This window comes from Cotesia glomerata, linkage group LG4 (genome assembly GCF_020080835.1).
Source record: "Cotesia glomerata isolate CgM1 linkage group LG4, MPM_Cglom_v2.3, whole genome shotgun sequence".
Classification (NCBI taxonomy): Eukaryota; Metazoa; Arthropoda; class Insecta; order Hymenoptera; family Braconidae; genus Cotesia; species Cotesia glomerata.
The window spans coordinates 23,953,729-23,976,185 of record NC_058161.1 but is presented as its reverse complement, the minus strand read 5'-3'; the positions used below and the strand labels follow the sequence as shown (position 1 = coordinate 23,976,185).

Here is a 22,457-nt window from a genome sequence, read left to right as displayed (position 1 = left end):
CATATCAGGCCTGATCAAGCCTTATCAATTTGATATGTCTATATCAGACTTGATATAGCTTGATATGCTCATATCTAATTTTACATTATTTTTTAATAGGTCCTGATATGCCCTGATATAACCTTATAAAGTTATATATACTTTGATAAACTTGAAAAAAAAATCCCTGATCAGGGTTGATATAACTTGATATGGATTCATATGGTCTGATATACTCATACCCTTACCAGCACATAAGCAGTCTTATGTACTCATATAAAGGCATATCCGAATAAAAAAAACTATTTATCATTATATATGATTCATATCTAATTATATAGAAGCATATGTAATTCATTTATAATTATATAGATGTATATATAATTCATATAAAATTATATATGAATCATATAGAATTCTATATAATTTTTTTTACTCCAGTGAGTATTTTGTGATTACCATAAAACATTCTCTTTTTCTATCTAAGAGTCTGTTACTCCAATGATTAACAATCTTTTAATATATAGTATTTTTCGGATGAAATAATAGGAATTAAAAAAAAAATTTAATTTCACAAAAATTATTAGTTTTGTCAAGTTCAAAAATTGTTAGCCAGGCCCTCCAGCAATATATAGTTCCATATACTAAACAAATAATTCCATTAAAATTTAAGCTTTCAATTCTCATTTTACCTCGATTATTTTTTTAATTTCAAAGAAATTATAAATTTTAAAGCAACAAAGTACCTGAACAATATATCGTCGAATCATTTTTGCGATTTCATGTATTGGTAAGTGGTAATTGCAAGACACCGCCTCGTGGTCGAAAACAGCACTACTCAAAACGGGTCATGTATTCTTATGGCGGTGACGTACTTGACATCTGGCGTTAAAAAATTTAATTACTCAAAGCGGGTTTTGGCAATAGGCCTTTTTACACGGTGCCATTTACCAATACATAGATAATTTTATAAATGTACATATAGATACCATTATTATATATAAATATTGACAGTTAATAATTAATAAATTAGATAAAAAATTTTGTTCACTACGAATCGATCATGTATACGATTCGCATTACTTGTAGTTATAATAAACTCTGTTCTCCAAGTAAGTCTCTTAGGTAAACGGGTAGTGAATTAGTCTTTCAAGCGGTAGGTCCCCGGTTCGATTCCCACTCGCGCCGATTTTTTTTTCCTATGGAAATAATTATATATAATTATACCTAATTATACATAATTATATAGGGCCATTTTTCATTTATAATTATGTAATATAATGATATATAATTTTTTTACCGGGGCGGGTACATAGTCTGATATACTTATATCAAGGCATATATAGTCTGATATGGCCAATTTTCATATCAGGCCTGATATGGACGATTTATATCAGGCCTGATATAGTCTGATCAGAAAATTTTTTCACGGGTATATATCTTCTAATATATAAAATTCTCGTGTCACAATGTTCGTTCCCATACTCCTCCGAAACGGCTTGACCGATTCTCATGAAATTTTTTATGCATATTCAGTAAGCCTGAGAATCGGCTACTATCTATTTTTCTAACCTCTAAGTGATAAGGGGTGTTCACCCCAAAAATTTTTTTTTTATTTTTTTGATAAAATTTTTTTTTTTTTAATTTTTTTATTATGTGGCATTAAAAAATACATACAACTCTAAATTTACACTTTTTATCACCAACCCTTGCTTTTTAATAGTAATTTTCATAATTTTATCATTTTCTATCCCGTTCGATAACATCAATTATTATCACTTGGTAAGTTATCCCCTCCATGTGTCTACCGGTGTCACTTCTCACCCTGTAAACAGCACGGAGTAGGGATGTTACCTCTACAGTTTTCGGCTATTATTAGTGTTTATGCTTCAAGCGTAGTAGTTAAACATTTTTACTATCTCAGTGTAACTCTCATATCAAATATATTCTCGAGTAACTTTATTATTTATTTATTAATAACTAATATTATTGAATATCATTAATTATTAATAACTAATGAAATTATTAATTTTGAGTGTAAATCGCACGTACAGTTAATTAAGTGACTTACATAACCTCTAAAATACTCAACACGTGTCACGAGTTCCCGCAAACAACGGCTATTGAGTTGTAAGTATAAATTATTTTTTACGTTTATTATAAAATCAAAAATTATTCTTTCTTATTTATAACGAAAATATTGTTGGGAATGGTGAAAAACGAATTCGGTGAAAGTTAAATTTTTATTACAATTGGGAAATTTTTTTTTGTGTTTACTTATAAGAGCTCTAACTTCGACAGAATTTTTTTTTTCACTATTTCTAACAATATGTATTTTCGATATAATTAAGAAACATAAAATTTTTCGCTTTCGTGAAACTATCTAATTTTTACATGTATATTTAATGTAATCAAAGATAAAATAAATGATTAATATAATAATTAAATAATTCAATCAGTTCTATTCATGTGTGTTTTGTATTGTACAGTGAACAATGCCAACAAAACGCAAAGGGGCCAATTTGAGCCGTGATACAAATAAATCTAGAAGCATTCGAAATAGAAGAGCCCAAAGAACCGAAGAACAAGTTCAGGAAGAAAATACTGGAGCGCGTGTGAGAATGGCGCAATTGCGTCAAGAACAATCAGACGATACACGAGCTGAACGCAATGAAGTCATGAGATTAGAACAACGCCAATCACACCGTTTTGCTGTCAATAGACGCAGAGCGAATAAATGTTAAGACGTTGTCGATGAGTGATCGAGAGTGATCAATGAGTGATCGATGAGTGATCAAGTTTGTTTGTATTAGCTAAAGACGGGCTAACAAAAAATATTGTTCACGCTGCAGCATTAAGAGATTAATATTATGTAATTAATTAATCATATAAATAATTATTACTTTTAATAAACTAAAATAATTAATGTTTGGTGTTTTGTTATTTTTAAACAACATTCCCTCATCGTTCCAGCGCTCCAGACCTTTTTCACTCATATTCCACATCCTTATACACTTCCAATAAGTTAGTAATTTTTTTTCTACACTAAAAATTCTTTAGAAATTATTCACATGGCAAAACAACGTTTGCCGGGTCAGCTAGTATATAATATATATTTTAAAGATATAAATTCATCCTGATGTTACATTCATCAAAAGCTTTCATTTGAGTACCCACATGCATTTTTGATATATTTTTCATATATACAAGTATATAATACATATAAATATATGAAAAATTGATGTGAGTACTCTAATGAAAGGTCTCGATGAGTGTAATATCGGGGTGAGCTTATATCTTTAAAAATGACAATAGTTCACAAGATTCAAGGTCATTTCTTAATTAATAAAAATTAATTTAGCATATATATTTAATAATTTTTTAAAATTTATAACAAATAAATGATGGCAAAAAAATTTTTAAAAATGAAAAATTGCAATTTTTTAAAAATAATTTTTTTTTTTTAATTTAATAACATTAAATTTTGATATATATTTTTCATATATAATATATATTTTAAAGTTATAAGCTCATCCCGATGTTACACTCATCAAGAGCTTTCATTTAAATAACCACATGCATTTTTGATATATTTTTCATATATACAAATATATATAATATATATAAATATATAAAATATATGAAAAATTGATGTGGGTACTCTAATGAAAGGTCTCAATGAGTGTAATGTTGGGGTGAGCTTATATCTTTAAAAATGTCAATAGTTCACAAGATACAAGGTCATTTCTTAATTAATGAAAATTAATTTAGTATATATTTAATAATTTTTCACAATTTATAACAAATAAATGATGACAAAAAAAATTTTTAAAAATAAAAAAATTGCAATTTTTTAAAAATATTTTTTTTTTTTAATTTAATAACATAATAAACTTTGATATATTTTTCATATATGGGTGATTCTTTGTAAGGGCGTCTTAAATCTGTACAAAATTGTCCAACCAAATTATTTTTGATTTTATTAGAAAAAAAATTAACAAGGGCTACAAAACTATCAGCTTAATGATAATAAATAAACAGCCAATTTAATTTTTTGATTTTTCGCTATTTGTGTATCTTTTGCCATATAACATGACAGGGGACTGTTTTTTTTAATCAAATTGACAAAAATCAAGCAAACTATTTCAATGCATTCAACTTTTCAAGTTCTCAATGAATATTTACATTAATAATATTAAGACTCATGGATCCAATTTGATAAATATATTTTAAATAAAAATAGTTGCCAGGGGACTGAGTATCTCGTGGCCCAGACACATGTTTCCAGCACAAACGGTGTTTTGACACTAAATAAAATGCCGATAAAGCGCTAACAGCCCTATGGTTATTAACTTAAGGCTAGTTAAATCCTTATAAACCTTACAAATGGTAAAATACGCTGGATTTTTTTTTTTGGCTTTGAACTTCTGGCAGGGGACTGTTCTTAAAACGCCTGGGACAAACTTTGGTTTAATGAATTTAATGAAACAAATTAATTTTCGGTACTTTTTATTGAAGAAGATTGTTAGTTAACTAATTAAGTTTATAAACATAATGGACAAAATTATATATTATGGACGAATAACTTAAAATTTAATCTTAAAGTTTCAATTTTGAGAAAGGGACAGCCCAGGGGACTGTTATTTCGGTGATTTACGAATTTATAGCAAAAAAACCAAAATTTATTTCATTTTAGTTTTCAATGCTTCAAATAGAAATGTTTTTTTACTTTCGTAATAATTTTTTTTTACTACCAAAATAACAATTTTTCTAATGAAAAAATGCCTGGGACAACAAAAAACATCCTTACAGAGAATCACCCATATATCTACGATATAATCGGCATTATCTCTTTTTTAACTCCCTCAATTCTATCCGGATCTCAATAAAACATAACATACTTCTTATTCTTAGGAAGATTTCTGAGGTTAAGTTCTAAGATGAGCCAAATCTGTCGATTAGTTTTTAGAAATGCACGGAAAAAAGTAAACTGTAATATTCACTCGGATTCCGGTTAATTTGTATAGTTTCAAACAGTAAAGCGGACATCGGGGTGGCAAAAATATAAATATTACAGAACTTAATGTAGAAAGTATAAAAGCCACAATTTATAATTTAATATCCAAAATAAGTGTTTAGTAGCTGTCACTATAGTAAATAACGACTCTTTCATCTTAAAAAATTACAGTTTCAAACAGTAAAAATTGCCATTTCAATATATAGTCCATATTATGAGGAGAAGAGGAACTCAGATGAAAGAGAAGGGGGTCTCAATCTGGGAGAATCTAACATTTGAAACAGTAAAAATTATACTTTTAAAATATACATTTTACCAGTCCAAGCAAGTCAATAATTACAGTTTGATTTTTAGCGTTGCGTTTAAAATTTACCATTTTACTTTGTAAATATTGACATTGCTTGTATTAGAAATTTACTAACTTTATTTTATACTTTTTACATATCATAAGATCATTTGTTAGGTATGAAATGATAAATATCAAAGTCTGAATTCTTAATTATTATACTTCAACATTTTAGACATTTACATAGCGAATATTACTGTTTGAAATAGTATTTTTTTCCATGTGAAAAATAAATTGTAACGTTTAAATAGTAAATATTATAAAGTGAATAGTAAAATCACGATTTTACTGTTTGAAATGGTAATTTTTAGCAGTTGATCATTACTTATTATAAATCGACTGTTATTTATTATAGTTTACTTTTTTCCGTGTGAGAGCAATTCAAAAATTTTCAAAAATCGCAAATAATTTCCACTTTTACCGTATTCCTGCGCAATAACAATTGAACGCGACATCCTATCGAATTTCTGTAAATAGCATCTGAAAGCTCATTAAAAAAGCTTTAATATGCATACCTCACTATCAGTCTGTATTGTATTTTTACTATTTCAGTTTGCGAAGCATTGGCCGACGGAATCGCAGTAACACTGGACATGACCCACACAGGCTGGGACAACGTTCGTGATATCGTGATCAACAATTCAATAATTTATCTGCGTTCAGACGGAAGCATAATCCCGTTTATACAAGCCACCGACGACTTACTGAAGAAAAAGAATGCGACTGATTTTGCGCTGATTTTTGAAAATCCCTCGGATGTAGATCCTGCGCTGTTTTATCTACTGGGCGCATCTAGACTTCGGCTGGTGATTATTGATAACTTCAACAATGCTTCTATGCACAAGTTACGTGATATGAAACCTCAGCCGTCGCATTATATGATTTATTCCAGCACTAAAGGAATGGAAAAATTGTTCCAAATGGTAAAAATGCATTTTTTTATTGCGCATGCGCAATACTTGTTCCATGATGCGCAGTACTGGTTCCACTATGCGCAGTAATAATTATATGATGCGCAATATTAGTTCCAGTCATTTATAATATTAGTTCCATGATGCGCAGTAATGGTTCCACTATGCGCAGCAATGGTTCCACTATGCGCATTAGTGGTTCCAGTCATGCGCAACAATATTTCGATAATTAGCATTCATTTTTCAACCTGTCTATAATTAAGGTAGCTTAGGAGCCAAAATTACTTCAACTTGACCCCATATTTTTTTATATTCATTCGAAAGATTATGATTAAATACATCTATGATAAAAAAATCAGATTTTTTTACCACACCGTTTAAGAGATATAATTAATTGAAGTTTTGCAAAAATACACGATCTCTTATGAGTGTCCTTGTTCAATAACTCCGGAAATGGAGGATTTATAAAAAATTGGCCAGCTTGACCCCATAAAAAAAACTTTCCAATAAATAGAACAATGTTTCATACATATTCTATCAAAATTTGATAACAATTTACCACATAGTTTTAATTTAATTAATTTTTTAATATCAAAAATTGGTTTCTATCTTTGTTGTTTGTCGGAGACATTACTCCCCCATCTTTATCAGGGGGAAAAAGGCGGCTTCTCGGTGCGCGGCAAATTTGAAATTAAAATATAATCATACAGTTTTTTTGCATTAAAATAAATTGTTATTAAACATACACTAAAAGTTCACGTAACTTTTAGCAGATTTAACATATTGAAGTGAATTTGAAAATTTAAACAATAAATGAACACCGTGAGCGACTGTTTTAAGTACCGACCTTACATAACATATGTCTGTTGTTATTGTTTTGTGACAGCCCAGTACTTGTCAGTTGATATTTTAATAGTTATATTATTATAACCATAATTATGAATTGAATTTATTCAATTAAATTTTGATTAGAAATAATTTTATATTTTATACTATTTTTCGAGTGATCACTTGCAAAAAAGAAAAAAAAATATCTATTAATTTGACCTCGGATTGCGGCTACAAAACTACCTTAATCAAATTGGAGAATATACTAATTCTGAATATTCTTAGGCCCTTGCTGGGAACTTGGTAAAAAGATCCGGAGTATGGAACTTAGTTTTCACAGACATGGACTACAAAAACTTTCGATACATAAAAGGACCAGAAGTTTTGGAACACTCTATAGGAATTTTTTCTATGAATGACAGTATCTGCTGTATTTTGATTGGAAAACTAACCTGTGACTGCCCTCCAGATTTTAAGGTTAGTATTTAAATAATTTTATTCAATTTCTTATTTATTAACTCTCAATATACTTAACAGATTTTCGATTCGTATATACAACTATTGATAAACCAGCTAGTGGTGACACTGGCGTTGATCAACAGTGAACCGGGTGCCAAATTGAAGTCGATCAAGGGGAACTGTTCTCCGAAGCACCCGGAACAAGGGGACGAAATAATCCAGAAATTCAAGAATACTATTATGACCGTCACCGTAAGTAATTACACTATTGATAATAATTTAAATAATAATTTTAATTATATCATTTACAGGAAAAAAGAATTGCGTTGGAGTATATGCCGAAATCGTCGATAGCAGTCTATCAGGCAGTGATCGATATCGAAATATTGAAGAATGGAACATTGACGCCGTTGGCAGAATGGACTAAGGATTCATTGATACCTTTTCCAGGTCAAGTGATTGTTGCTAGTCATCCTCACTTTCGCATTGGAACCACTGCGGTAAGTATTTTTCGGTCGTTTTTACGATGCGCATGATGGAACAAGTATTGCGTATGATGGAACAGGTATTGCGCATGATGGAACAAGTATTGCGCATGATGGAACAAGTACTGCGCATGATTAGAACTAGAACTATTTAATTATGTTGTATTAGTTAGAGAAAAAAATTTATTCATACAAAAGAGTATCCTAGAGTAACGGACAATAAGGGATATTAAGGGAGAATACAAACTTCATATAATAAAAAATTTATTAGTTTGAATTTAATAACGCGCTTGCGCAGTAATGGTTCCAGCATGCGCAGTACTTGTTCCATGAAACGTAGTACGTTTTTTAGTATGCGCAGTACCCGGGAAAAACGAATTAGATCTGACCATATAGAAACAGATCTGGCCAGATCTTTAAATTGTCTCTATCTGACGAGATCTGGCCAGATATAATCAGATCTGACCAGATCTTTAAATTGCCCGGGTAAAAAAATTATATATAATTATATATACTCATCCATAGTTATGTATAAAAAATGGCCTTATATAATTATATAGAATTATTTCCATAAAAAAAAAAAAACGGCGCGCGCTGGAACCGAACCTTGGACCTGACGCTTGAAAGACTAATCCATTACCTGTTTACCTACGAGACTCACTTGAAGAGTAGAAATTGTAATAACTACAAGTAATGCAAATCGTATCCATAATCGATGCGTAATGAACAAAATTTTTTATCAAATTTGCAAATTATTAATTATCAATATACGTTGATAGAAAGATTTATTAACTATTAACAAATTAATTTATTCGAAGACAATTATTTAATTTATGAAATTTTAATAAATATTTTTTAACATTCAATAAATATTTATTAGGGAGGAAAGTATATTTATTAAAATAGTTTATAAATATTTATTAATAGTTAACAAATATAGTTATATTTGGCCAGATATAATAAAATCTTTTTATGTCTGATGTATTTTTCAACCCATATATAGTTATATCTGTTTAGATCTGATCAGATATGGTTAGATCTGATCATATTTGATATATTTTTCAACTTAGATATAATTACATCTGTTTAGATCTGATCAAATATGACTAGATCTGATCATGTCTGATGTATTTATCAACCCAGATATAATTATATCTGTTTATATCTGATCAGATATGATGTATTTTTCAGCTCAGATATAGTTATATCTGTTTAGATCTGATCAAATATGACTAGATCTGATCAGATATGACTAGATCTGATCAGATATGATGTATTTTTCAACTCAGATATGGTTATATCTGTTTAGATCTGATCAGACATGACTTGATCTGATTATGTATAAATCCCATATCTGGTCACATATAAATAGGTCTGACCAGATATAATTATATCTGGTCAGATCTAAACCTTTTTTCCTGGGTATTTGTTCCAATCATGTGCAGTACTTGTTCCATGATGCACAATAGGTTTTATGTTACGTTCTAGGGTAGAAGTACCCTTTTTGGCCATCTTAGCACCGTTTTTGGCCATAAATTTTTTAAAACTTAACAAAAATATAGTTATAATATTGTAATTTTTTATAAATTAATTCATATGTGAACTGGCCAAAAACGGGACTTCTACCCTATAGCATAATATAAAACCTATTGCGCATCATGGAACAAGTACTGCGCATAATAAAAAACGTATTGTGTATCATGGAACAAGTACTGCGCATGCTGGAATCATAGCTGCGCATGCGCATTATTAAATTCAAACTAATAAATTCTTTTATTTAAATAAATTGTTTTCTCTAACTAATACAAAATAATTCAATTACAGTCAGTACCATGGGTAACAATTCACACAGATCACTTAGGTAGGCCTTTAGAAGACGCGAACAACCGCGTAATAGCCGAGGGCTACTGCATTGACTTCATCGAAGAACTTTCCAAAAAAATGAGGTTCTCTTACGACTTGATCGTTCCTAAAGACGGAAAATTCGGGGAAAAATCAGAAGACGGTTCCTGGAACGGACTCGTCGGTGATTTAGCCAATGGTGTAAGTACATATGTTCCATTTTACTTTCTTAAGTTCCTTCTAACCTTTCATACTTTTGTACCACGCCCTCTTAAATTGTTACCTTTGTTTCTAACTTTCAATTATCTAATCGATAATTTTTCTTCATGCTGATTAGAATTAATTATTTATAAGCAATAAGATAATAGTATGTTATTGTGTTCTATATTAACGTGACAATTTATTGAAAAATAACAGAATTAATAGTAAACATTCTTATGACCTTCAGTTTATTGAATCTGTAATTTATAGTCAGTTAAATTAATTAGGGGGTATAAAATATTTTTATAAGTGCAAATCAATTCTTATTTTATTGCTTAATTTTTAATAGAGAACTTTAACTAAAAATTAATATAAAACTCAAAGAGTTATTTATTTTAATAATTTTTTTTGATTAACAATTTTTTTTGTAATTAATTATAAAAAATTCATTTTTTTTGTAATTAAAATTAATTATTAATTTTTAGTAGAAAAAAAAATTTATGCAAATTTTCTATTTTAAAATTAATCTAACAAAATAAATATTGTTATTATAACAGATAATTTTTTTAATTAATGCATAATAATAATAATCCTAAATAAATCAAAAAATCTGGTTGATGCCCATGCTTTTAAATAATTATTATTTTTCATAAATAATTTTTTATTCTTTTAATTATTTATTCTTTTTTATGTCAGCCGTTTATTTATTTTTATAAACAACAACAAAAACCTCTATATATTTCATAAATTCGCCGTTAGATCGCGTTACGCACCGGATATAACACTACGTCACTCTCTCGCTAAAATTCAAATTTAAAAAATAATTTCCAATTTAAAAATTACCTAGACAAATAAATTAAATGTTTTTTCTTAATCTTTTTAATAAATTTAACTCATCTTTTAAAAAACTAAAATAACAAAATATGCATCTTTTCTATTTTAATATTAGGTAAAAGCACCAATTATTGATACTATAAGAGATATGGTTAAGATTTCATTTTTTTTAACATATTTAAAATTAAGACTGTCCAATTTTTTGTTTTAAATTATATTAATTAATCTTTTGAGAAACAAAATTAATGCTTTTTAATAATATTTCCTCGAATTTAATAATTAATTTCAATCGACAAAGTCAATCATACGGATACACCAATTATTGACAGGCTGATAAATCGATTGATCCAACTAGTGACATACCGTTGTACCAATTGTTGACACCCTTAATGTGCACGCGTCACCATTCATCTGATCTAAACACAATAACTCAAGTTTGAAAAGAGAGGTTACAGCGTCGTATAAATTCACCAGTCAATATCAGATCCAGCCTATATTTTGTGTACCAATTATTGACACCAATTATTTTATAATTAATAACCATTCAGTTGAATGTAAATATCCGATATTGTGAATTTTTAATACTTAATTTATTTATTAAAAAAAAATCTTTAATTTGATTAGTTTAAAAAATGATTAAAAATCAGCTGTTAATTTGAGTGCTTACCTAACTAAAAAAGTTAACATATTTTACGCTGACGAGTTGTTCCAGAATACTAGAGTAAACTTTATTATTTTAATTAATGAATATCATATAATTTTCTCAACTAGGGTAAATACACCAATAGATGGACGGTTAAGGAAACTCCCCAGTGAACACAATTATGTCAAACTGACGTCAGAATGACGTCATGCTACGTTATGATGTACGTCAGATGTAAGTCATATATGAGTCATATATGACTCATAATTTCCTACTTCCTGACGTAAGATTCTTACGTAATACGTATGACGTACCCATGATGTAAGTGTGACGCTTGTATGACGTTTATATGACGTAATTATGACGTCCTTATGATATACAACTGATGTCAAAATTAAGTACGCGGAAGAAAATTTTTTGAAAATAAAAAATAGCATTTAATTATGTGGTTTTGGGTTCGAATAATAGTTTCGAGACTGATTACATGCTGAAGAAGAAGATTTGGAGTTGAAAAATCTTGGCGTGTGCTGGGTTTGAACTCTGGTCCATTGAGTTCGGAGTCTTGAATGCTGCTCACTTGTCTGCACCACGATTGATATTAAACACGCTTGTTTAAATCTACATGAATTCAAGAGTTGGAAAGAATTAAGTTTATACGTTTTTCTCAAGTTTCATCAAGATTTATGATGAGATTGCACAGAAATTGATGAATTTTTTCTAAATTTTATAAAATTTTAGAATTTCCATGAATTAATTTTTTATTGGTCATAAGAACGTCATAGTGATGTCATATTAACGTCATAAATTCAGTAAGTTGAAAACAAAAATGTTTAGATTATCCAATTAAACACAAAATGCCACTTAAAGCTGACAAATTTTTTTTTAAATTCAAAAAAATTCATAAAACATAATTAAAGAGAATTATATTACTTTCATGAAAGCAACACTTTTGCAAAAGCCCATTTGTCTTCAACTATTAATATTTCAGCTATCAATAGTCGCACAGCAAAGGAGAAGACATTTTCGGAAGCTGGAATGAATTTTCTATGAGGACCTGTCAAGTCATGAAACGAAAAAATTTTTCTAAGCCTCTGAGACAAAAAAAAAGAAATTAAAAATTTTGAAAAAATTCTTCTTCATGCCATTTTTAGCCAAATTTTTTTGTCAGAAAATCTAAGAACTATAATCATGAAGTTTATAACTTTAAATGCATTTTTTTAGATTTACAATTCGATCATTTTTCACTGAGATACAACAGGTTAAAAATCGGGAGAAATTCAGACTTCTTTGTGGATAGTATGCATAGAAAATAATTTATTCCAATTTCTAAATGATCACGGTTTTTTCTCACTATTAAATTTTTCATTTCCCATTGAAGATATAATAATTATTGAAAAATACAATAAGTTTAAAAAAAAATTTACCTTATAATTTACTATCATATTCATCAGGTCAAAACTGAGTTTTTGTAGCAAAATTGTTAGCAAGAATTTGATTTTGTCAAAGCAGATACTTATTTTGTGAAAAATTCTTTTTGAATTTTTTTGAGGAGTACCCCGTTTTGCCCGCAAAAATATAAAATAAAAATAAAAAATCTTTTTTTAAACGGCAGTTAAAAATTAGTGCTATTTATTTTGAACAGAATTAAAATGCAGACGATTTACGGTATTTGGATCCCCAAAAACTTAATATTTCCGTAGGTATATTCTGTTTTGTCCTCCCCCTTGTCCTATACTTTTTTTGAATGAATTTCTTACTGCTTGATTCCATCGAATCTATGATGAAAAACCATTACTCCAAAATTACATCAATGTCATGTCAAACCGTAACTTAACACTGACGTATCCTGATAAAAACAAGTATGGCAAAAGAATTGAAAAGTATTGGTTTTTTCATAAATGGTTTTTATTATCTTCAATACTTTTTTTTTTAAAAGGGTATAAAGATGATTTCAAAATGACACCAGCCTTATTACGTAATTATTACGTACGATTGTGACTTTTCACTAATGTAAGAAAAAGATTTCAGAGTTACATCAGTATTACGTACAACTGTGAGTTACTAGCGACGTAAATGTATGACTTGAAAGTTACATCAGTATTACGTAAAACCGTAACTTATCAGTGACGTAAATGTATGATGGTAAAGTTACGTCATTATGACGTACAATAATGACTTTAATACGACATAACATTTTTTATATCAGAATGATGTAAAAATAACATCACAGGTTTTGACATCATAATAAGATCATAGGGAAGGTCAGTTTTACGTCAAACTTATGTCAAAATCTGGTGACATTCTTATGACATTCGACTGTCGTCAGATGAAAGTCATGTGTTCACTGGGTCTCTAACTGGGTGTTCTATTAACCCTTCGTCACTCGCGTCTTTTTTAGTTTCTCGCTCGCACTATAGTGAGTCTCTATAGGTTGAGTAGTTGTTAGGCGGCGATCTGCTCATGACGCGAGTGACGAAGGGTTAAAAAAACAATATAGTAATATACAGATAAGTTGTGATAAAGTAAATTATATTTATGTAAAAATATATAATTAACCAGGAAAAAATAAGTAAAACTTCGTAAAACGTTGTAGTAATTAGTAAAAAAGAAAAATGTAAGAAAAAGTCCAAAACCCCAGTAGATAGACAAAATCTCCAGTAGATGGACAGTCAATACCAATAGATGGACACTACTTACAAGCGATATTTTCAATTTATTATTTATATCAGAAATAATGAATTTATTAATTTTTTCCACTAAAAAATAAAGCTTGATAAAATTAAAGAGAAAAGGTGATAAATCGGATAGTAATTTTCAAAATACATCATAAAGTAATTTTATTATTTTTGAACACGTGATGCTTTCTCATGCAAAGTAACATATAAAATATATTAGTATAAAGAATACTAATAATTAAGAAATAATCAATATAAATTTATAAAACACAACACTAAAAACATATTATTAGAGGTGTGCGAATAGTGTTCGAATCGAATCGAATCGAATAGTACTATTCGATTCGAAATTAGAATCGAATATTCGAATATTCGAATAGTTCGAATAGTTCAAATAATTTGAATATTTCAAATAATTCAAACAGTCGTTTTCTGTCGATAAACTAACTAATTTTGGTGTAAAAATTAATTCGTTTTATTTTATTTGACTAAATGCAGTCTTCATAATTATTTGATAGTAAAATCTGCTTATTATATTTGTCATAAATACTTCTTGGTGTATTCGGACTCCCTACTTCGGTGCACCTCGCCATTTTGACATTTTTCCAGGAAAATTCGATTTTCTTTTAAATGAGATCTACGACACGATGATTCAGACATTGAAAGACTGTAAAGGTCGCAATGAAAAGCGACAACAATTAAAACGTCGCAAAAGCTTTTTAATAAAAGATTTTATAGATATAATAAATACCAAATTTTTTGGCGAAATGACGCAAAATTTTTTACTGTGAACGGTTGCTGGGACAGAAAAGCTGAACTCAACTTTTTTGAAGAAAATTGAATTATATGCGAAGAAAAAATATTAGTATATCAAATAAAACATTTTACGAAAGAATTTGAGAAATTGTATTATGTAATTATATAAATATTTTTTTTTTTGTGCGCTTGAAAGTAAAATCATTGAAAGAAGTTTTTCAGTTAAAATGATAGATTATTTGATAAATAATTGTTTAAAAATTATCGTTTTGGTATGGAAAATCGAAAAGTTTATGCTTAAGCTGAAATTTTTGATATAAGTTGTACATTTATAATTTATAAGGGGATAGAAACTGATACGTCATATGGAACAAATTAATTTTCAAAATAGAACTGCAGTCTATAGTTCGATAAAATTTTCCTTCTAGACTGAAAATAACATTTAAGAAGGTTAATCATGCATGAACAGGTCTTATCAGGCCTAAACATAATTATTGATTCAAGCATAATCATACACCCAGGTCTGAATAGGCCTCAGCGTATTTAACGCTTCAGACATGAACAGACATGGACAGGCATATTCATGTCTAATTTCAGGTCTGATCATACATTAACAGGCATGATCAGATATAATTTCAGGCCTGATCATACATGAACAGGCATGGTCAGGTCTGATCATTTTTTCCCGGAAAATATTCATGACAGATCATGCATGACCAAGCATCATCAGAACTAATCAGTCATGATCATGCTTTTCCATGTCTGGAAAATATTCATGACTGATCATGCATGACCAAGCATCATCATAATTAATCAGTCTTGATCATGCTTCTTTAGATATTTGACAAATACTCATGCGTGATCATGTATGACCAAGCATGATCATAACTGATCAATCATAATCATGTTGTATTCCATGTCTAGGATATATTCAGGGACACTTTTGACTGACTATGTTAGCTCGTAGTTGAGAATAAATCGAACCCTGCAAACTTAAATAACATCAAATTATTTGTTCACAATATAAAAATCGCATATAAAACAATTTCAAGGCTAACTTTATTTAAGTATTCAAGGCTACTTTTAAAAAATACTTATCAGATAAATTGTTACAATGATTATTTATATCAATTTTTTAATAAGACACATTTAATAAAAGCCTTGAACATTGGTCTATTTTCACAATTTCATTTTTCAATTTTGGAATTTTGTAACTCATAGAAATATCAATATTTTTGAAAAAAATCTTACAGTTTCTGAAAGAAAATAGAATGCTCTACAAGAAAGGTCTCATATCATTTTTTGATAAATTAACTTTCCTATCAGAAACTTTAAGATTTATTTAAAAAATATTGATATTTCTATGAGTTACAAAATTTCAAAATTGAAAAATGAAATTGTGAAAATAGATCAATGTTCAAGTCATTACTATACACAGTCATGTATGATTATAAATAACCATGCGTCTTTAAAATTACGGTCGAAATATAACTTTAAGAACTATGCATGACTAATGTATGATAATGCAAAATCATGGAAAACCATGTAAGCCCTTACATAAACATGAAGCAATGTAAAAACTAAAAGTACACGGCGCAGCTTGGTGAAGTCCAATCATGATTGATCATACAAAGTCACGCACGGTCAAGCAGGCTCGAGCTTGATCATTCTGGCCACTCACAGATGGTCATGTATGGTTAAGCTTGGCGAAAAATAATTTTACATGTCTATTCAAGACCATGCATAGTCATAGTCATAGTCATACATGATAGTTTTAGCTGCGTTGAAAGTTATCGTGCATGATTAGGTAGATTCTGCGACGAGTGTAGGGAGAATGGGTTAGGAGAAAGGGTCGACAACGTGGAGCACTTAATGCTTGAATGCCATGAGTACGAGCCTCAACGTGAGGTGCTCAAGGACATATGGGGTGGGAACGCGGAGTGGGCGAGCGTTGCGCGTGCGATTGCCACATCCCAAAGTAACTTCAAGCTTTTAAAAGGTTTCAGTAAAGTAGTAATGTGTTGCAAACTCCAAACCCAGCTAGCTAATGAAAACGCGACTAGGGACGAGACTCAACAGACATCCACCTAGGTAGAGTCGGAGCGCCTAGGCACAAGCGATATGCTCCACACAATTGTGAGGACAGTATAAAGCTTTGGATGACTGACGCAGAATAAGCTAGGGAAAATGACCACAAATAACACAAGTGCCCGGGCACCCTACACACGCAAACACTTACACGTAAAATCAAACGTTACACACAACACATCACACAAACAACATGGTCTTCAATCGACTCCGCCTCCCCGTGGTCTCCGCTGGATACTGCTCATATCCTGTGGGTACATCTCGATGTGCCTACGGGGAATGAGTTGCCAGAGGAGTCGATGAGAGTTGCACACATTTACAATTATACGCAACTCTTGCAGCTGTTCAATGAATGTGTATAAACACAAGAGAACGGCGGTTTTTCCTTGTCCGCGAACTGGGCTGTGTTCTCGTTATGGTGGGAGTAGGACAAATATACGTGCGTGTATAGCTCTTTTGAGCCCAGGAAACGGCCTCTTCGGAGGTAGGCGAAAGCCTCACCATATATTCTTCGTGCATGATTAGACTTGGTGAAGCATGAATATGTAGTTTCTTACATGCACATGCTTTATTATGCAAGCTCATGCACGACCTTTCAGTTTGATTGTACACAGTCGTGTATACTCGACCATGACTGTATATGGATCATGCAAGGTCCCGCAGGATCGTTTATGATCAGCCAGTATTAAAATGTATGATTGAGTAAGACCTTGTATGAATCATGGTTGACCAGGTACGATCATCCATGATTCATGCATGATTATGCTTGATTCATGCTTGGTTAAGCATGGTCATGCATGCAGGTTTTTTCCCGGGTTTTTTAAAAAATCGAATTTTTCCGGAAAAATGTCAAATTGGCGAGATGCCCCGAGACGGGGAGTCCGAATATACCAAGAGATATTTATTACGAATAATAAGCAGACTTTACTATCGAATAATCATGAAGACTTCATTTAGTCAAATAAAATAAAACGAATTAATTTTTACACAAAAATTATTCAGTTTATCAACAGAAAACGGCTATTTGAATTATTTGAACGATTCGAATTATTCGGACTATTCGAATTTTTCGAACTATTCGAATTATTCGAATATTCGATCCGAAATTGGAATCGAATAATTCGATTCGAATTCGAGGCGAATAATTTGTAAACTCGAATAATCGCACACCCCTACATATTATGTTGTCTTTTACTTCTTTTTAATAGGTCTGTTCTCTTTTGCTTTTAAATTTCCTTCTCTCAATTTTCTCTTTTATTTAGCGTTTTCTTTTTTCTCTTCAATTTCTTCAATAATCATAATAATACTTTCATCTTCAGTACATGTCTGTTTATTATAATCTTTACTCTTATTCTCACATTGATTCACCAATAAAATTAAAAAAAAATTAGGAAAACGGTTGACCCTGAAGGCCATCCCTGCAACTTCCCGCTAATTCCATACTTAGGCGCTTAAAATTGCACCAATGACGTTTTTGAGCTCTTCGAGCTCAAAAATACAATTTATGGGTTATTTTGAGCTCTCCGAGCTCAAAGAGATTGCTTTCCTATCCTTTAAAGCTCTTCGAGCTCAAAAGTCTGATAGAGATTTGATAAGACACTATTTTTTGAATTTTTAAACCACAATAACTTTTGAATGAATAAACCGATTTTTACGCGGTTAGAAGCATTCGACGAAGTTTTTCAAGCCTCACAAAGAATCTCAAATTTTGAATTGATCGCGCTAGGAATTTTGGAGTTATTCCGTAAAAACACTTTTTTCGGTTTTCTTTCGTTCACGATATCTCTCGAATGAATCAACCGATTTTGACCGGACTGGTGGCGATCGACGTGGTTTTTTGAGGTTAAGAGCTGATTAGTTTTTGGAATCGATCGGTTGAGCGGTTTAAAAGTTATCCCAAAAAAACCACTTCAGAAAAAATTTTTTTTCCTACTTTTTTTTAGATTTCTCCAAATTTCTCAAAATCTATCGGTCCGAATCGGTTCAAATTAACAAAAAATCTAAGTTTAGCGAAGCCCTTTCGAATGGCACCAACCGCGATGAAATCGGTTCAACCGTTCAAAAGTTATAAGAGGTTTACATACTTACACACACACACACACACACACACACACACACACACACACACACACACACACACACACACACACACACACACACACACACACACACACACACATACGTGACCACCAAAGCATCAGCAGTAGTAGCCAACCTAGTACGATTGATGCCCAACATCGGTGGCCCGAAGCAGACAAGGAGGTCATTGCTATCATCAATAGTTACATCGGTCCTCACATATGGTATATCCATTTGGGCCGACGCACTTGAGATCCAAGAATCATGGAGGAAAGCATGTCCAGTTTACCGACTGAGCGCGCTAAGAGTAGCCAGCGCCTTTCGAACAATATCAGAGGAAGCAGTGTGTGTCATTTCCGGAACTTTGCCGCTCAGAGTCCTAGCTGAGGACAGGCGTAACCTTTACCAACGAAAGAGGACAACCGCACAAAGTGCCGAGGAACTCAGAGCTAAAGAACGGCAGAACAGCATCGCGCGATGGCAATCGCAGTGGGACGCCGCGACAACAGGGAGATGGACACACCGTCTCATACCAAGGATTGACGTTTGGCTTAACCGGAATCACGGCGAGGCCAACTACTATCTGACCCAGATGTTGTCAGGACACGGCTGTTTCCGGGAGTACCTTTATCGCTTTAAGCACGATGATTGCCCAGAGTGTCCGTCTTGCCCAAGAGTTGCTGAAAATGCGGAGCACGTTTTCTTTGAGTGCCCTCGTTTTAACCCACAGCGTGATGAGTTAGAGAAGATCCTGAACAAGAAAATCACACCAGAGTCAATAGTAGAAGAAATGCTGTCATCCGAAGCTGCCTGGAACGCCACAAGCACGTTTACCACCGAAGTGCTTACAGAGCTGCGTTCCATTGAAAGAAAAAGGGCAAATGACAGAAACTAGAAGGAAGGAAAAATAACACCTTAGCCACCAGAAGGAATAGCAGTAGCTAGATCCTCCCCTCACGAAGTAATGCCTGACGGCGGTTTCCATGAGGGATTAGAGGAAAGAAGAAAAGGGGTTTAGGGTTTAGTGGGTAGGGGCGTTAGCGTCGAGTTTTAGTATGACGCTGCGTCGAGTCGCCACATATCCAGGCCGAACAGCTATGCCTGGAATCCGTAAGAAGGATTCCCCCCCCTAAGATAAAACACATACATACAGACATAGTGACACCCTCGCGGGAATAGTCAGGAAAGCTTCCTAGGACCTCAAAACGTCGAGATCTGATGAAAACTCGATTTTCGAAAAACGGGGTAAAACCAATAACTTCCCGATTTTTGAAAATTTTCAATTTTCTTAGCGGGAAGTTAAAAAATAAGAAAATTCATCATATAAACTCAATATCCATCTATTGGATAGAGGTTAGAAAAGCGTCACCAATAGATGGAGACTAAATTCTATTATTTTTTTTCTATTTTATCATTAAAATATTATATTTCTAGCTTTGTTAGTGAAATATAAGCGTAATCAAATGTACAAATCTTACTTTTTTTATTATTTTTAATAATAATAACAAATAACATCCACCAGCTATCTGTCACATGTTTACTAGTGGTAGTGCTCTCGGAGAAAAATCTCGAGGCGTCCAATTTAAATAATTTTTTTAAACTATTATTTTAAAATAAAAAGTTAAAAAAAAATTACTTTTCGCTCTCATAACTACTTGTAGACATAAAAAAAAATAACGACTTAAGATTTTTGTTCTTAAAACTAATGTAATTGCTTCTGGAAATAATATTTATCTATCTATTGGGGGGGGGGGGTGTCCATCTATTGGGGTATTTACCCTATTAATTTTTTTTTTTAATTTTTAAATTATAGTGGTTATATAAAAAAATGAACGATTGTTATTAATATTGTAGATACTTAAATGAGATTTAAAATAAAATAGGGTGCCAATAATTGGATCCCTGTCACTAATTATTGCCTTTACCTTATAATTATTAAAAAAAAATTTTTTTTTTTAATAATCAATTACGAAATTGTCTTTTTCATCTACCGGTACATATTTATATGTACCGGTAGATAATATAGCAAGAGCATAGAACTCTTCAATGCATTGAGTTATAAGCTACACACAAGACTCTCAGGGCCGTATTCATAGTCCGGTCTTAAGTTCGTACTTAAGCCTGTCTTCATGAAGACGGCCTTATCGGCTGTAAGTTATGATGTTTTCAGAGTCATTCTTTAAGATAAACTTGAGTAAGTAAAAAGTTTTAAGCAGGATATTATTTTCAGTAAGATAAGCTTTAGTAAGACCCAACTTAAGACCAAGTCAATGTTCGTCAATTTCCGAGAAAATTCTTATGTTTCCAACGATCTCATTGGTTGAAACGTACTTAAATTTTGACAATGAAGTTTTTTATTCAAAATTGTAAACAGATGTACGAATGTACCTTAGAAAATTGTAAGCCTCAAATTCAAGTTACCACAGAAAATTATTACCGCAAGATCAGAAGAAAATATGTCAAAAAAAGGAAAAAGTACTAATTTTACCGCTGTAGAAAAAAAATATTTTCTACAAATTTTAAAAAATTATGCCCAAGTAATTGAAAATAAAAAGAGTGATGCTGCTACATTAAGTGAAAAAAAAGAAGCATGGAATTTCATTGCAACCGACTTTAATTCATCTAGTATAATTACTGAAAAGGTAAAATTAAATTTTTAATATGACTCTAAAATTAACAGCCACTTGATCAGTTTTTAATTAAATTTTACAAATAAATTAGTTTTAGAAAATTTTTCTTGAAAAATTGGACTTTTCTACATCCCAAGCGTCACAAAAAAAAATGTTAACTTTTTGGTAGATTTCACTCTACAAGAAGTTAAAAAATTAATAATTGTCAACTTAAATTTAACAAAACATTAACAAAAAAAAATTTGTGCCGCTTGGGATGTGAAATTTTTTCGTTAACTACGTTTTATTGTGATTTTTTCAAAGAGAAACAATTAAAAATTGTTAGTTATCTGTTAATTTCATTTTTATTTTTTTAATACATAGTATGCCGAATATATAATAATTTTTAAAAATATTGCAGCGAAACGTAGATCAACTCAAAAAACTTTGGTCAAATCTAAAAACAAAACAACGGAATGCGCTGATAACCGAAAAGCAACATCGCCTTGCAACTGGGGGCGGTCCATCAATTCCAGATTCTGAAGTTGATCCTGATATTGCACTTATTGCCCCAAACTTAATTAAAACTGTACCGATTTTATTTTCTTCAAATATGTCTGAAGAAGAAGTTACTGGGACGTTTTTATCTTTTTTTTCCTTCTCTAATTATTTTATTTTTAAAACTACTAAGATATTTGCTGTTCT

General features: G+C 31.0%; 1 protein-coding gene across 2 annotated transcripts in view; it reads left to right on the top strand.

Annotated features, from left to right (window-relative positions):
• LOC123264473 (ionotropic receptor 25a) overlaps positions 1–22,457 on the top strand; it is a 49,661-nt gene that overhangs the window by 10,980 nt on the left and 16,224 nt on the right. For both annotated transcript variants that reach the window (XM_044727785.1, XM_044727784.1), the window contains 5 exons: positions 5,895–6,265; positions 7,367–7,558; positions 7,619–7,792; positions 7,852–8,040; positions 9,850–10,068. In XM_044727785.1, the coding sequence (XP_044583720.1) occupies positions 5,936–6,265; positions 7,367–7,558; positions 7,619–7,792; positions 7,852–8,040; positions 9,850–10,068 (1,104 nt within the window). In that variant the 5' untranslated portion in view covers positions 5,895–5,935. The remainder of the gene's footprint in view (positions 1–5,894; positions 6,266–7,366; positions 7,559–7,618; positions 7,793–7,851; positions 8,041–9,849; positions 10,069–22,457) is intronic.